At 36.3% G+C, this 16,337-nt stretch overlaps 1 protein-coding gene across 1 annotated transcript in view; it reads left to right on the top strand.

Moving 5' to 3' along the window:
• LOC105479525 (DNA primase subunit 2) overlaps window positions 1-16,337 on the top strand; it is a 310,349-nt gene that overhangs the window by 54,192 nt on the left and 239,820 nt on the right. The window contains exons 6-7 of the mRNA XM_011737514.2: window positions 1,986-2,081; window positions 4,117-4,254. Of these exons, the coding sequence (XP_011735816.1) occupies window positions 1,986-2,081; window positions 4,117-4,254 (234 nt within the window). The remainder of the gene's footprint in view (window positions 1-1,985; window positions 2,082-4,116; window positions 4,255-16,337) is intronic.

The following is a 16,337-nucleotide window of genomic DNA, read 5'->3' as shown; positions in this document are numbered from 1 at the left end:
ATTGCTTGATTTTAGGTCTTAGGGCAGGATATTTGTATGTTCCTGTAAGGGCTCAATGGGCTCAGGAATGTCATTTCTTAGATTCTACAAAATGTGTGTTTGGAACCTTTTTAATGAAAACCCAGGTTCCATTCAGTGATATAAAACAGCACATCAGAAAGCTTTTACCTTTTCTTCTTCTTCTTCTTCTTCTTTTTTTTTTTTTTTTTTGAGATAAGGGTTTGCTATGTCACCCAGACTGCAGTGCAGTAATGTGATCATGGCTTACTGCAGCCTCTAACTCCTGGGCTCAAGCAATCCTCCCACCTTAGCCTCCCAAGTAGCTGAGATTACAAGTGCGTACCACCATACCTGGCTAATTTTTTATTTATTTTTTTTTGTAGAGACGGAGTCTCACCATGTTGCCCAGGCTGGTCTCAAACTCCTGGACTCAAGTGATCCTCCTGCCTTGGCCTCCAAAAGTGCTGGGATTATAGATGTGAGCCACCATGCCCAGCCTTTTGCTTTTAAAAAAACAAATCACTTTTTATGGTTTCCACTTCATACAGATTGTGCTTGTCTTTTATTTCTTTACACATGGTAATAGTTATTATCTGTAAACTTTGTGAATTCTTCTGTTGTTTTTGTTTGTGAAGTATAGTTTTAGTATTTGGAAATTTATTCATAGGAATACTTTGAGGTGTACTGTGACGGTTCCTCCAGAGAGGATTTGAGTTTGCTTTTGCGAGGTGCCTGGCCTTTTGAATCAGGTACTGCCTTAAAACAAGTTCAAGGCTTGGGATTCACTGATAATCCTACATTATTTGAGCAGGAAGGTCTCTCGTCAGATATCCCACTTTGTGTGCCTGACTTTGTATATTAACTTTCTGTGCTGTAAAGATGTTTTTAAAATTTTATCAGTGTTTTGTTTTGTTTTCTCTAGGAGGTTGACCTGAGTAATATAGCCTGTTTTACTGAAACAGCAAGTTCTACTGCAGTTTATTTAACTAGATACATGTTGGACATTTAGTTTTTTTTCTTTATTATTATAAATAACACTGTAATGAAGAAAAGTTTTTATTTGTGTGCTTGTCCTGTTATTTATTTGTGATTAATTTGGAAATAAAATAGTTACAATCTGCATTTTTAAAGGCTATTTGCTATATATTATCATAGTATGGTACACAAAGATTGTCCTAACACTGTATATTCTAAATCTTGTTAATTTTTACTATTTTCATAGATGGAACATATTACACATTATTATTTTAATTTAGCATTTATTATTTTTACTTACATAACTATTGGCGTTCATGTTTTACTACTTTTGGGTTACAAAAGCTTACATACTGCCAACTAGGGGCTTACCGAGGCTAACTCACATATCAGATGATGTAAATATTTCCTTCAGTTTGTCACTGATATTTCATCTTCATTTACAAAAATATATATATATATTGGTCTTGAAGTTTAACGCTTTTACTTATCAGATCTATCAATTTTTTATAGGGCCATAATCAGTCTGAGATAATAAATTTGTAGTTTTTCCTAGGAAAACTAGTGTTTTAAGTTTGGAATTGTCTTATGTGGCTAGAAAATTAAGAAATAGTCAAACCACTCTAACCTCAATTAGGATAGATTAATAAGTTAACATAACTCAAATTAGGATAATGCTCACTTTTAGTCTATATTAACCTGAGTTTTATTATAAATTTTTTCCTTTTTCTCATTAAAATATTTTCTCTTTGTCTGCTACTGTTCTTTTGATGTATACCTTCAGAAACTGGCAAGGTTAAAATTTGAAAGAATATTCAATTTAGATTTTTTTTCTGTATTTTGCCTTCACTAATGATAATGATTCAGATATCATGTTAGAAATGATTTGAGATATCAAGGTTTTAAAATTTTTAATAAAAGTAAACAGTATTCATTAATACAGGAAATCATTTTATTGAAACTGAATGAGGACTTCAAATTTTTATAATAGCTTAAAATGTTTTTTTTAGATAAGTGATGAAGAGAAGACTCTTCGAGAACAGGAGATTATTGCCTCATCACCAAATTCGAGTGGATCTAAGGTGGTGTTGGAGTCCATTTATAAGGTATGTAAACATGTAAAATACTTCCTAGGTTTTGTTAAATATGTCACATTAAGCTTTATATACATATTTAATTAATCCATTTTTATAGCCTCTCATCACCACAGCTATTGCGTCTCTTGCACAGATACTGTCCTCATTGCACTAATGGTGTGCCAGTGTTCTCTGCTGGGCTGTCTCCTTCCACAGACGCATTCCCAACCCTGCTTGGGCTCTGACTTCCCCCTACAGGCTGTTTTCCTAAAGGAAACCCTTCTCACATTGTTTGGGTCCTTACACCCTGCACTGGGCTGTCCCCTGCCAGGAAACCCTCATCACCCATTTGGCCCAACACTCTGTTTAGATTGCTGCCTTGCGTGGAAGCCCCTTTCGCTTCTCTTGGCCTCTGACATCGTGGTGTCTTGCCTCATGGTCTCTGGCTTTCCGCTGGGCTCTGGCATTGTAAGCCTACTTTTTTCCTATGGGAATGCCCTCCTTAACCTACTCAGATTCCATCATCCAGTGCTGGGCCACCTCAGTTTCCCCTCCCCACTCAGTGTGGTAACTACTTCACATGAACCCTTCCAGAAGGGGAAGAGGGATGAGTTTAAATTCATTTTACAATTTGATAACTGTAACCCCACAATTTCCTTTGAAAAGAATGTGCTAATTATTATGAGTGAGTGCCAGTAGTTTAAAATCCTGCCCCATTCCAGCTTCTTTGTTTCGACTGTTGGGCCATCATTCAGTCAGCCTTTTAAGCTTAGAGTGTGGGGATCAATATTTATTTCTCTTACACCACACATTTCCAGTTACTCTGCCTTCACGTCATCTTTTGCTTCTACTTGGGCATTTTTATTTCCTCTGTGACCACCTTAATAAGCTAGAATCATGGAATATTATGGCTAAAGAATCCCTAAGGGTCAGTTAGCCTATCTCTTCCTCCCCTCTCTCAGTTTTACAGATCTGGCTGCTGAGATTTAGAGGCATTCATTAAATTCACCAAATAAGTCTAGTCAGTATCAGAGCTTGGACTAGAACTCATGTTTCTTCTCTATATTATTGCAGTAAACCCTCTTACCTGCTCCTCTAATATGTCCTATCTAAGCTACCTATTTGGTGCAGTATCACACAGTTCTATCCTGTAGGGCTGTTTGACTTTCCATGTGTGCCCATGAGGGCAGGGACTGTGTTGTAGTTGTAGAAATCGGTAAATTAATTGAAAGTTGTTAAAAAACACATGATCTGTTTATAGTGTGCGATGTCGTTGGATATACAGAAAATTGTATGCATTTATATTTAATTCTTCCTTAAAACTTGAATGAATAGGCAATTTGGGAGTCATTTTTCACCTACTTTTTTAACCTCGTTTTTTTAAAAAAGAAAAACTATTGGAGAGTAAGAATGATTTTTACAGTTTACTAATATCATACTTTGCTCATTTCAGAATTTTAGGATTGTTCATGGGGTTTAAAAATCTAAGATTTTAAAAAATAAATACTTGGGGCAAATGCTTATTTTAATAGCAAAACCGAATGCTTATTATTATTTCCATTTCTTAGTATTGAGATTAGCTTTCTCAATATATTTCTCTGGAGTGAGAATGGAAACGTAGATGAAGAAACTGGAATTACTTTACTTACAAGTAATTTTCAGCACTGAATATGTTGTTTACAAATTAGGATTCTCTCTGATGCAGAATACGGTGTGGGATATGTGAGGTGAATGCAACATGTGTAGAAGTCTTGAGTTAAGAGTTTGAAATCCTGGGGATTATGTTTTGTAAATTCAGAGGTTAAGGAATAAAAGAAAGTATTCCAACTTGGCCTTTTAGTGTTACTATTTTTCAAAACATAACTCTGAAACGAACATATTTTTGTACTGCCACTCTTTGCTAGTGCTGTTGAGTTTTAAGGAGGATAAATTAATCATTTTGTTATTCTTTTGGCTCTGCTAGGACTAATGAATTTCTTTGTTTATACTTTATACATATGAAGACTTAGGAGGATTTCTTAATGACAGGTGCTGACTTATTTTCCTTGTTTCACTCTTAATTCAGATCCCTTTTGCTGATGCTCTGGATTTGTTTCGAGGAAGGAAAGTCTATTTGGAAGATGGCTTTGCTTACGTACCACTTAAGGACATTGTGGCAATCATCCTGAATGAATTTAGAGCCAAACTGTCCAAGGCTTTGGCAGTAAGTATTTTACTTTATTTCCATATTTGACATGTTCACACTTTCAGTTATATACCCTTGGTAGTTTTGTTCTGTGTTTCTCTAGGAAATAAGTTAATTCAGTTTTCATAATGATATTCAGGTTACTTATGATATTGTACCATTAATCCCAAAACTCCTAGGTTTTTATTTGTTACTACTCATAGTTGGTTTTTAAGTTTTTTTTCTTGATCCTACTAATACCAATGCTGAGTGATTAATTTTGTCAGTAACCTCTGTGAGTTTCTTCATGGTCATGTCTTTTTTCCTTTGAAATAGACTTCATATATGGCTCTTAACAATTAATGTGGCCTGTGCTAGATATAACTCCTAGATTTCTGTTCTGAATTAGTATTTGGTATCAGTAGAAGACAGTATAGAAGAAAATCTTAAATACTAACACAGTGATATGCTAGTGCTGCAATGAATAGCTCCGTACTGGGTGAATTTGGAGGTAGCTGTGTTGAACAAATGACATGATCAGTGATTTTTAAGTAGTTTGTTGGAAGTGTGACTCTTAAGTGGTCATATCTTAAAACTATATACATTTTTATATGTAAAACAGATATTTTACAGTTGTTGTCTCTTAATCTGAGTCTAGTTTTTAATACTTTTTTTGTACCTGATGCAGAAGAAGACCTCAAAGTTGTGTGACATGGCTGCTTTAAACTACACTGATCATAGTGTAAGCATATGCCAAGCTTTCCTTCTGAGTTAACAATTTAATATTTTCTGATATAAATAAATTTTTATTGATTCTCTGGGGTTACCTAAATATGTATACTTTAGCTATGTCAGCATTTGGGAAGACTGAAATATTAACTCTGTGTTTATTAAATGAAGGAATTTATGAGAACACCTAGCATAACAGATACTTAGTAACTGTTAATATTCTTTCTCCATTCCTAATCCTGTTTTTTCTTTATCCTCATTAAAGTTGATGCTTTTAAATTTTTTCTTTACTTGTCTGTCACTACCCTAGATTATATTCTAGTTAAAACTAAGAATAGTGTCTTTCACCACTGAGAAACTCTGTGGAAGACACTGATGTTTGTCTACTGTTTGGCCATTGCTCTTTTATTATTCTTAGTTTTATTCACCCATTTTCTCTCTGTTGACATTTTAGACCACATTTCTTTGTGTGAAATAGACAAATATTTTCCAGGATATTGGACAGTCTTAGCTGTCATCTATTAAATGGTGGTGGTGGCCCCCAGTCTCCATGACAACCAAAAATATCACCATACATTTCAGAAAACTTCTGGCATGTTAGTACTACTTTTAAGCTGATCATAGTCATTTCCTTCTTACCAAATCTTTGATTTATGCCTGTGACATTGTAATTGTGGCTAAAAAGTATGAGTTCTTTGGGGACTTCTGAAAAAAGTTTTTCTTGCTAAAGAAAAAAAAAAAAAAGAAAAGAAAGAAAGACATGTGGGATGAAGCAGTCTTTTTTACCCCCTCTGGATATTGTTGTAACTGAATGTGATGCCTGGAACAGCTGCAGCCATCCAGAGATGAGGCAGGTACCTTCGGGACAACCCGATTTGCTGCATAGACATGTAGAAAGATGGAAAGAATCTGAGTCCTTGTTGCGGTCATTGAGTTGCTAAATTAACCTATTCTGGAACCACCAAACTTTATTACATGGGATAATGAAGTTTTCATTTTTAAAGGCACTAACTTAGGAACTCATATTTGAGTGGAATTCTCTTTCTCTAGTAGCAGAAAGCATCCTGGTAACTAGATCAATGTCTGCATTAGTATTTTCTTTTCCAGTTGCAGTTAATAGCCTGTGCTACATTAACCAATAAATATAATCTGCTAGCTCATAAAATTGAGAAGTCTAGACATAGTATGGACTTCAGACATAGCTTGCTGAATGTTTCATCCCTTTCTCTGAATATATCTTTACCCTTATGTGTATGCCTTATCCTCAGTCTGGCTTTCTGATGGTTGCAAAAATAGTTACCATGGGATCAGGCTTTATTTCTGTATAGCATACTATCTAAAAGAGTTGCTTTGTCCCAGGGCAGAAGTTTGAAATCAAGGTATTGGCATGGCCATGCTTCCTCTGAAGGTGCTGGGGAAAGATCTATTCCACATCTCTCTTCTGGTTTCTGGTAGTTCTTTGACTTGTGGCAACATAACTCCAGTCTTCACATGGCATTCACCCTGCATGTCCCAAATTTCTGCTTTTTCTAAGGGTATCAGTCATATTGGAATATCATTTTTCTGAGGATATCAGTCACCTCTCAACTCCAATGTGACCTCATTGTAACTAAGTACATCTGCAACAATCCTATTTCTAAATAAGGTCACATTTTGAGGTACTGGGGGTTAGTACCTCAACATACGATTTTTTTTGGGACAGAGTTTAATCCATATCACATGTCTATCACTAAAGCAGTTATTGTGGTTTAAGGGGTAGCCTAGCCTAAGATCGTATGTCTGCCCGTTTAGATGGGGGATCATGGGAGCTGAGAGTCAGTGTGTTCCTGGAACCACAATATCCCAAACAAAAATGGATAATTGTTAGGAATGGGGAGAGGGGAGAATGATGATGGGGAGGCAGACAACAATTTTCTACTACCTAGAAAAGACACTTAATATGAATTAAATGTACAAAGTTTTTCACTTTGTAATTTCTATTCAAGCCAAGCTGCCCAGTGCCTAATAATCTAACTATGAAAATAAATCTGAAATTCTTTTACTTTTGGGGTTTTAAAGCTACTTCTGATTTTGTGTATTGCAAAGCTTAAATACATTTTTAATAAGTTTTGACTGTTTATTTTGTAAATTTGCCTTGAAAGCAACTTTAAAAAGTTGTACATTTGCCACACATTTTTATTTTAGATAAGTCAAGATATTCCATGTATATTTGTGATTTATCATCCCGATATTCCAGTGTAGAAAGAAGGGTATGTGGCAGATTTTTGCGAAATTTTACAATTTTTTTCTACTTTCTGGGTAGAAGTGAGGGATCTATACTGAGAGAAAAGACAAAACTTGGGTTCCTAAGTTTGTAGTAAATTCATTTTCAGCCAGCTGCACCTATGCTTTGTACCTCGTTGATAAGAAATATAGTATTTATGAACTTTTAATTCCATTCTTCTTCTTTCTACTCATTCTTCCTGCTCCAAGCATACTTTTTTAAAAAAATTAATACTTTAAAAAACTTTGAAATATCACAGACTTACAGAAAATTAAGTAGAAAATAGCAACTTTTTCTTTAAATCATTTGAGAATGAGTTCCCAGCCTGATGTCTTGTCACCCCCAATACTTGTTAGTGTTTATTTCCTTCATACAGAACATTTTCCTGCATAACCACAATTCAACATCAAAATAAGAAAATTAATGTTGATAAGTTACTACTGTCTAACCCTCAGACCCCATTGAGGTTTCACCAGTTGTCTCAATCACATCCCACACGCAATTTTAATTCACATTTGTTATTTAGTTGTCACCTCTCTTTAGTCTCCTTCAGTCTGCGACAGATTCTTAGTTTCTCTTAGATTTTCATGGACTTTGTTACTTTTGAAGATTATCAGCAGTTATTTTGTATCTCTCAGTTTGGGTTTATCTGGTGTTTCTGCCAATTTAGATTCAAGTTAGACATTTTAAGCAGTACTGTTACAGAAGTTATACTATGTTCTTTTCATTGCATTCTGTCAGATTACATAATTTTGATTCAGCCCAATTCTGATTGGCTTTATCAAAATTTATCCATTCTCCTGTTAATAGGCATTTGGCTTTTTTTTTTTTTGGTTATCACAAATACTGCTGCTGTGAACATCGTAGCACATATTTTGGAAAACATATTTCTGTTGGTTATGTGTTTAGGAATGGAATTGTAGGGTATTGAGTATATCTGTGTACAGCTTTAATGAATTTAGATTTACTTTAAATGGATTTATTCTGGCTGAGTGGGGTGGCTCACACCTGTAACCCTAGTCCTTTGCGAGGCAGAGGCGAGAGGATTGCTTAAGCTCAGGAGTTTGAGACCAGCCTGGGCAATATAGTGAGAATCCATCTCTACTAAAAACAACAACAACAAAAACTAGCCAGGTGTGCTGGCATGTGCCTGTTAGTCCCAGCCACCTGGGAGGCTGAAATGGGAGGATCACTTGAGGCTGGGAGATCAAGGCTGCAATGAGCTATAATGATGCCACTGCACCTCAACTTAGGTAGCAGAGTGAGACCCTGTCTCCAAAAAAAAAAAAAAAAAAAAAAGAAAAAAAAGACAGAAAGAAAAGGATTTGTCTTGATTATGGGTGGGGGTGGGCTGTGGAGAATTCTGGCCTTGGTGTCTTGGATTTAATAGAAGATAAATAGTGACTTGCTTTCTCCTGGGTGGTTCACGGCTGAGCCTGGTTGAGAGGAGGTCCAGAGAGCACTTTTTCTTATGTAGAAGAGTGGTGGGAGTTGTTGCCTGGGAGCCTGTCCTGACAGCTGTGGAAAGGAGCAGGAGGGAAGCTAAGGAGTTTCATTTAGGGCTGTGGCGAAGTAGAAATCTAAACCTATTGCTATGGTCTCTTTATTACTGTCCTTTCCATTGAGGAAGGTTTTGACCTTGGAGTATGTAATTGAAAAATTTCAGCTTTATAAATGGAAATATTCTTGTATGATAAGAAAAAGTACCCTAAAGTAGATTTTTTGAAAGGTATTTTGATGAGTGGTAGAAGATGAAATAAATGGTTCTGGGGGAAGTTGTAAATTGATAAGAGTTTTACCCCAGGTGATATCTGAAAGCTTATTCTTAACCTATGATCATATGACTTTTATAATATAGCTATCTAGCTTTTGAACATGGTTTAGGACTGATAAAAATTTGACATTACTTTTTCCTGTGATAGGAACTTTGTGGCCCCACTTCCTCTCAGAACCTTCCCTTAAGTCCCAAGATTGTGCTAAGTGTATCTCCTTTGTGTTCCCACAGCATTCTGCACACGACCAAATTACGGTGAAATTATTCTCATTATGTGTTTTCCTCCTCAATTAAAATGTAAGTTCTTTGAGAGTGAGGGATTTCTCTTAATTCAAATTTTTATCAAGTGTAGCATGTGGCACATAGGGTTAGTGCTCAGTAAAATTGTATTGAACTGACAGATACCAAATAATGATATAAACTTCCTTTTGTTCAGTTTACTGTTTATATATACTGTTGATCCCACTATAAGTCACTGAGACAGAAAGGGGTTATAATGTGCATTATATGGATGAGGAAAATGCAGCGCAGAGAGGCCAAAGTAATTTGTCCAAGATTATGTTGGCTAATAATTGCTGGAGCCCTGACTTGATCTTAGGTTTTCTGATTGTAATTCTTAGGGTCTTTTGATGGTAACTGTGCCTTTGTCAAGAGTTGTATAACCAGGTGATTTAGGTCTTCAAACTCTGATAAAATTTTCAAAGGTAAGTATATTAAGGTCCAGTCACAGAGCAGGCACAAGGGGTGAATTTGGAGCTATGATTCAATAGATTGATAACCAGTTAGGGAAAAGAATGAGGGAAGATAGATTTTTTTTTGCTTCATATGGCAATTTTGGAAGCTATAGCCAGTTCTTTTATTTAATGGTTTATTTTTAAATAACTTTTTATTTGTTTATCCATGCATAGTTTTGGGTACTAGAGGTACACTACTTAACAAATGAGATGAGATTTCTTCTCTTACAAAGCTTATATTCTAGTGGGAGATAGACAATTATTGAAGAAATAAACAATAACAATATTGTAAATGACATGAGGGAGCCAGCTGAACAAATATAGAGGGAACTGCATTCCAGACAGGAAAAGTCACTAATGCAAAGGCCCCAAAAGGGAGGAATCTTGGCCTTTTTTTAAGAATCAGAAAGGCCAGTGTAGCTAGAGCATAGTGAGCTACGGTAGAGCGCTACCAAATAAGGCTGCAGTGGCTAGGTGTAGGACTCTGTGAGACTTTGAGGTAGAGTCCCAGGGTAAAGAGTTTGATTTTTTTTTTAGCCTAATATAGTGGAAAGACATTGGATGATTTTGAATAAGTGAGTGATATGTTCTGATTGATGTTTAAAATAGATGACTGTGGCTGCTGCTTGAAAACCATTTTCAAGCAGGATAAAAAAGGAATGGAAGCGGGCGGACTAGTCTGGAAGTTTTCACATTAATCTAGATAGTGACTTGAAATGGATTGGTTGTGGTGATGTGACTGAGAGAAGTCAGTGGATTTCAGTTAGTTTTTGAAGTATTATTAATGTGGTGGATTGGTTGTGAGAGAAAGAAGAATCAACATAATGATGATGAGAGCTTAAGCGTAGTGAAAATTTAATATTTGCCAAGTGCTGTTGTAAATGCTTTATATGAATTAATGCATTTAGTCTTTATAGTAACCCTATAAGGCAGGTACCATTATCACTCTCTGAGGCTTGGAGTATCTTTGTACAGGTAGTGAGGAGCAGAAGCAGGATTTGAATCCATACAGTCTGGCATCAAGGTCTATGTTCTTGACCACTGTATTACACTGCCTAGAATTTTGGCTTGAATAATTTATTAGGGGGTGATGCCTTTGCCAAGATGTAGAAGACTCTGAGAAAAATACATAAAATAAAATAAAGAGTTCTATTCTGACCATGTTAAGTAGAAGGTTCTTATTGGTTACACAAATGGAGATGGCAAGTTTGAAGTTGGATTTGAGTGTCTAAATTTTTGGGGAGGAGAATGGGAAGCCATGAGACTCCAGGAAGAGTGTGGGATGTCAGTGGAGAAGAGAGGGAGCCCACAGCAGAGCTTGGTTTCCATACACCTCCACTTGATATCATTAAGCAGAGAACATACTTTCTTTGTTGTTGGAAAATCAGGCAGATCCTTAAATTGGAGCTGGATTTCTTTGAGGCAAAAATCTCTTTTTCCTCACACAGTGTGACTATTTATTTTTATTTTTTATTTTTAGACAGGGTCTCTACTCTGTCACCCAGGCTGCAGTGCAGTGCTGCAATTACAACTCACTGTGGCCTTGACCTCCCAGGCTCAGGCAGTCCTCCTGCCTTAGCCTCCTGAGTAGCTGGGACCACAGGCATGTGCCAACATGCCTGGCTAAGTTTTTATTAATAAAAGTTTAATGTAGAGTTGGGGGTTTCCCTGTGTTGCCTGGGTTGGTCTAGAATTCCTGTGCTTAAGTGATCCTTCCACCTGAGCCTCCCAAAGTTCTGGAATTACAGGCATGAGTCACCATGCCTGGCCTTAATTTCACTTTCTATTTGTGAGACTCATCCTTAGAGGGTACTGGTAAAACATTAATGAAACCAGACTTCCAGAAAATGTATTTATACACATCTTATTTAGATATAGAAAAAAGGACTTTGAGAAGTTCCCAGGAAGGTAATTGACAGGCAGGTAAGTGGTTCTTACTTGGAGTCACAGAAAAAAGCAAGGATTTTCTTTTTTTGAAAAGGATTTCCTTTTTCACATTTAAAAAGTACCAGTTGGGTCTGTGGCTGACTAAGTGTTTGTTGATTTGGAAAAATATGCTTTGTAGGCACTTGATCAGGTAATTTTTATTTCTAAAGAGTTTGGAATCCTCTTAAATCTTGTATCCTCTTTTAAAAAGTAGTGTTCAATTTTCTTCCTTAAACTGTGATTAAATATAATTAATTTTCTTGAATGGTTACTTAGTTGGAAATCATATAGGAGTTTTCTTTTTTTGTTTTTTGAGATGGAATCTCGCTCTGTCACCTAGGCTGGAGTGCAGTGGCTGATCCCGGCTCACTGCAAGCTCCGCCTCCCAGGTTCATGCCATTCTCCTGCCTCAGCCTCCCAAGTAGCTGGGACTACAGACGCCCACCACTGCGCCCGGCTATTTTTTTTGTATTTGTAGTAGAGACGGGTAACCAGGATGGTCTCGATCTCCTGACCTCGTGATTCGCCCACCTCGGCCTCCCAAAGTGCTGGAATTACAGGCGTGAACCACCGCGCCCGGCCCATATAGGAGTTTTCTTACTATTTGTGTACAACTAGCTGATGTCTTGGGTTCTGGTTAACATGTCTTTTTATATATACTGATTATTTAATGCCATTTTAAAGTGGTCACTGTGAACTAGTCCGTGCTGCAGTGAATCCGTCAATATGCAAGTAGTGGATAACATACTTTCACCTCCACCCTTACTGTCAGGCACCATTTCATTTGTTCTCCCTTGCTTCTAATCAGTAGGAAACAAAACGTTGCAGTTGAAAGCCATGAGACTATTAGGATGGTGCAAAAGTAATTGTGGTTTTTGTCTTTACTTTTTATGGCAAAGACTGCAATTACTTTTGCACCAACCCAATAACAAAAAAAAATCATTTTTTGGGGAAAAATAAACATATGCCCTTTCTAGTTGGACAGGTTTGTTGACTGAGGTTGCTCAGCTGAACTTGATTGTTGTTCTATTTGTGAGATACTGGTTTGTTAACCTTTTTCTAAGATGCAGTTTACAATCTGTTGTCTATTCAACACACATTTCTTTTTTTTTTAACTTTTAGGTTTGTGGGTCCATGTGAAGGTTTGTTACATAGGTAAACTCATGTCATGGGAGCTTGTTGTACAGATCATTTGATCACTCAGGTATTAAACTCAGTACCCAATAGTTACATATTCTGCTCCTCTCCTTCCTCCCAACCTCCACCCTCAGGTAAACCCCAGTGTCTGTTGTTCCTTCTGTGTGTTCAAGAGTTCTCATCATTTAGCTCCTACTAAGTGAGAACATGCGGTATTTGGTTTTCTGTTCCTGAGTTAGTTTGCTAGTTATTAGCCTCCGGCTCCATCCATGTTCCCACAAAAGACATGATCTCATTATTTTTTATGGTTACATAGTATTCCATAATATATGTATACCACACTTTCTTTATCTAGTCTGTCACTGAAGGACATTTAGGTTGATTCCGTGTCTTTGCTATTGTGAATAGTGCTGCAGTGAACATTAGTGTACATATGTCTTGATGGTAGAATGATTTATATTCCTCTGGGTATATACCCAGTAATGGGATTGTGGGGTTGAATTATAGTTCTGCTTTTAGCTCTTTGAGTAATCACTGTACTGCTTTCCACATTGGTTAACTAATTTACACTCCCTCCAACAGTGTATAAATGTTCCCTCCTCTTTGCAACTTCATCAGCATCTGTTATTTTTTGACTTTTTAGTAATAGCCATTCTGACTGGTATGAGATGGTATCTCATTGTGGCTTTGATTTGCATTTCTCTAATGATCATTAATATTGAACTTTTGTTCATATGCTTCTTGGCCACATGTATGTCCTCTTTAGAGAAGTGTCTGTTCATGTCCTTTGCCCGCTTTTTAATGGGGTTATTTACCTCTTGTATATTTAAATTCCTTGTAGATGTTGAATATTAGACCTTTGTCAGATGCATAGTTTGCAAGTATTTTCTCCCATTCTCTGGGTTGTCTGTGTACTCTGTTGATAGTTTCTTTTTCTGTGCAGAAGCTGTTAAGTTTAATTAGATCCCATCTTTTTTTTTTTTTTTTTTGCTTTTGGTGTCTTCGTCATGAACTCTTTGCCCATTCCTGTGTCCAGATGGTATTGCCTAAGTTGTCTTCCAGGGTTTTCATTGCTTTGGGTTTTATATTTAAGTCTTTAATCCATTTTGAGTTGATTTTTATATATGGTATAAGGAAAAGTCCAGCTTCAGTCTTCTGCATATGGCTAGCCAGTTATCCCAGCACCATTTCCCCATTGCTTGTTTTTGTCAGCTTTGTTGAAGATCATATGGTTGTAGGTGTGTGGCCTTATTGCTGGGCTCTCTATTCTGTTCCATTGGTCTGTGTGCTTGTTTTTGTACCTGTACCATGCTGTTTTGGTTACTGTATCCTGTACTATAGTTTGAAATTGGTAGTGTGATGCCTCAAGCTTTGTTCTTTCTGCTTAGGATTGCCTTGGCAATGAATATCAGGCTCTTTTTTAGTTCCATATGAACTTTAAAATAGTTTTTATTTATTTAGTTAGTTCTGTGATGAATGTCATTGGTAGTTTGATAGGAATAGGATTGAATTATATAAATTGCGTTGGGCAGTATGACCATTTTAATGATATTGATTCTTCCTGTCCATGAGCATGGAATAGTTTTCCATTTATTTGTGTATCTCTGATTTCTTTGAGCAGTATTTTGTAATTTTATTGTAGTGATCTTTCACCTCCCTGGTTAGCTATATTCCTAGGTATTTTATTCTTTTTGTGGCAATTGTGAACGGGATTGCCTTGTTGATTTGGCTCTTGGCTTGGCTGTTGTTGGTATATAGGAATGCTAGTGATTTTCGTTCATTGATTTTGTATCCTGAAACTTTGCTGAAGTTGTTTATCAGCTGAAGGAACTTTTGGACTAAGACTGTGGAATTTTCTAGATATAAAATTACGTCATCTGCAAACAGGGATAGTTTGATTTCCTGTCTTCCTATTTGGATGCCTGCCCTTCACTTTTTTTTTTTTAATTAATAATAGCTGAATAGTAACTTTATTCTCCTTTATTCTTAGCATTTACATTATATTTGTAGTTTATTAATCCATCTGATTCTAAAAAGTTTTGCAATGGCCAAAAATGCATCAAATATCAAAATTCTTTGCTAAATCCAAAACTAGTGAAAAATTAGGTCTCAAATAAAAAGGAACATAGAACTGATAAAGACAGTCACAGTTTTCATGAAATAGAAGGGCCACTAATAGCCTAGAGAGGGAGAAGGAAAATATTCATTTTTTTAAAGTGGATATCCTAATTTTATTTATTTTTATTATTTTTAATTTTTCCATAAGTTTGTGCGGGTTGTATTTGGTTACATGAGTAAGTTCTTTAGTGGTAATTTGTGAGATTTTTGGTGCACCCATCACCTGAGCAGTATACGCTACACCATATTTGTAGTCTTTTATTTCTTGTCCATTGTATCATTCTTATGCCTTACATTCTCATAGCATAGCTCCCACATATCAGTGAGAACATATGATGTTTGGTTTTCCATTCCTGAGTTACTTTACTTAGAATAATAGTCTCTCATCCAGGTCACTGCAAATGCTGTTAATTATTCCTTTTTATGGTTACATAGTATCGTATATGTATACACATACATACATACATACATACATACATACCACAGTTTCTTTATCCATTCATATATTGATGGGCATTTGGATTGGTTCCATGATTTTGCAATTGTCAGTTGTGCTGCTATAAACATGCATGTACAAATATCTTTTTCGAATAATGACTTCTTTTCCTCTGGTAGATACCCAGCAGTGGGATTGCTGGATTAAATGGCAGTTCTACTTTTAGTTCTTTAAGGAATCTCCACACTGTTTTCCATAGTGGCTGTACTAGTTTACACTCCCACCAGCAGTGTAGAAGTGTTCCCTCTTCACCACATCCATGCCAACATCTACTGTTTTCTGATTTTGATCATGGCCATTCTTGCAGGAGTAAGGTGGTATCGCAATGTGGTTTTAGTTTGCATTTCCCTGATCATTAGTGATGTTGAGCATTTTTTCATAGGTTTGTTGGCCATTTGTATATCTTCTTTTGAGAATTGTCTATTCACATCCTTAGCCCACTTTTTGATGGAATTGTTTTTTTTTTTCTTACTGATTTGAGTTTGTCGTAGACAAATTCTGTATACTAGTCCTTTGTCAGACGTATAGATTGTGAAGATTTTCTCCCACTCTGTGGGTTGTTTACGGACTGTTCGTTTTGCTGTGCGAGAGCTCTTTAGTTTAAGTAGGTCCCAGTTATTTATCTTTGTTTTTATTGCATTTGCTTTCGGGTTCTTGGTCATGAAATCCTTGCCTAAGCCAGTGTCTAAAAGGGTTTTCCCAATGTTATCTTCTAGAATTTTTATAGTTTCATGTCTTAGGTTTAAGTCCTGAATCCATCATCAATTGATTTTTGCATAAGGCAAGAGATGAGGGTCCAGCTTCATTCTCTTGCATGTGGCTAGCCAATTATCTCAGCACCATTTGTTGAAAAGGGCAACTTTTCCCCACTTTATGTTTTTGTTTGATTGGTTGAAGATCAGTTGGCTGTAAGTATTTGGGTTTATTTCTGGAGTCTCTATTCTG

The sequence above is a fragment of the Macaca nemestrina genome, chromosome 5 (assembly GCF_043159975.1).
Source record: "Macaca nemestrina isolate mMacNem1 chromosome 5, mMacNem.hap1, whole genome shotgun sequence".
Taxonomy (NCBI): Eukaryota; Metazoa; Chordata; class Mammalia; order Primates; family Cercopithecidae; genus Macaca; species Macaca nemestrina.
Note: the sequence above shows the minus strand (reverse complement) of the source record. Positions and strands in the feature narration are given on the sequence as shown.